Genomic DNA, 337 nt, shown 5'->3' on the forward strand with positions numbered 1-337 from the left:
CAATTCAGCCATTCATTTATAAATTTTGTAATGTGCTGCGAAATCTGAGGAGTCCAGGCCAGAGTGATTGTAGTTTGTACTACTTACAAAGTACTCGCTCTTGGGAATGGCGCTTCCTCCGAAGGGAATGTAGCAGCAGCCGTGATCGGGGACGACCATGCCCAGGATGTAGCCGCCCTCGTGGTGCGCCATCCCGACGTACACCTCCCCGTCGGGACCCTCGCCGCCGGACACAGGGTGCCTCGGGAAGTAGCCGCCCTTAGCCGGCACCCAGCGCGCGGGACGCTTGTACATGATGGCTGCGGAAACATGTCAGGCTCGTGATTTGAGGTGGACT

The 337-nt window shown here is 57.3% G+C and overlaps 1 protein-coding gene across 1 annotated transcript in view; it reads right to left on the reverse strand.

The window, feature by feature from the left end:
- The window catches only part of LOC119586462, a gene marked incomplete in the record, with an annotated part of 7,883 nt that overhangs the window by 1,394 nt on the left and 6,152 nt on the right, over positions 1–337 (reverse strand). Inside the window, 1 exon segment of the mRNA XM_037935194.1 lies at positions 88–299. Within this exon segment, the coding sequence (XP_037791122.1) occupies positions 88–299 (212 nt within the window).

Source organism: Penaeus monodon, chromosome 21 (assembly GCF_015228065.2).
Source record: "Penaeus monodon isolate SGIC_2016 chromosome 21, NSTDA_Pmon_1, whole genome shotgun sequence".
NCBI lineage: Eukaryota > Metazoa > Arthropoda > Malacostraca > Decapoda > Penaeidae > Penaeus > Penaeus monodon.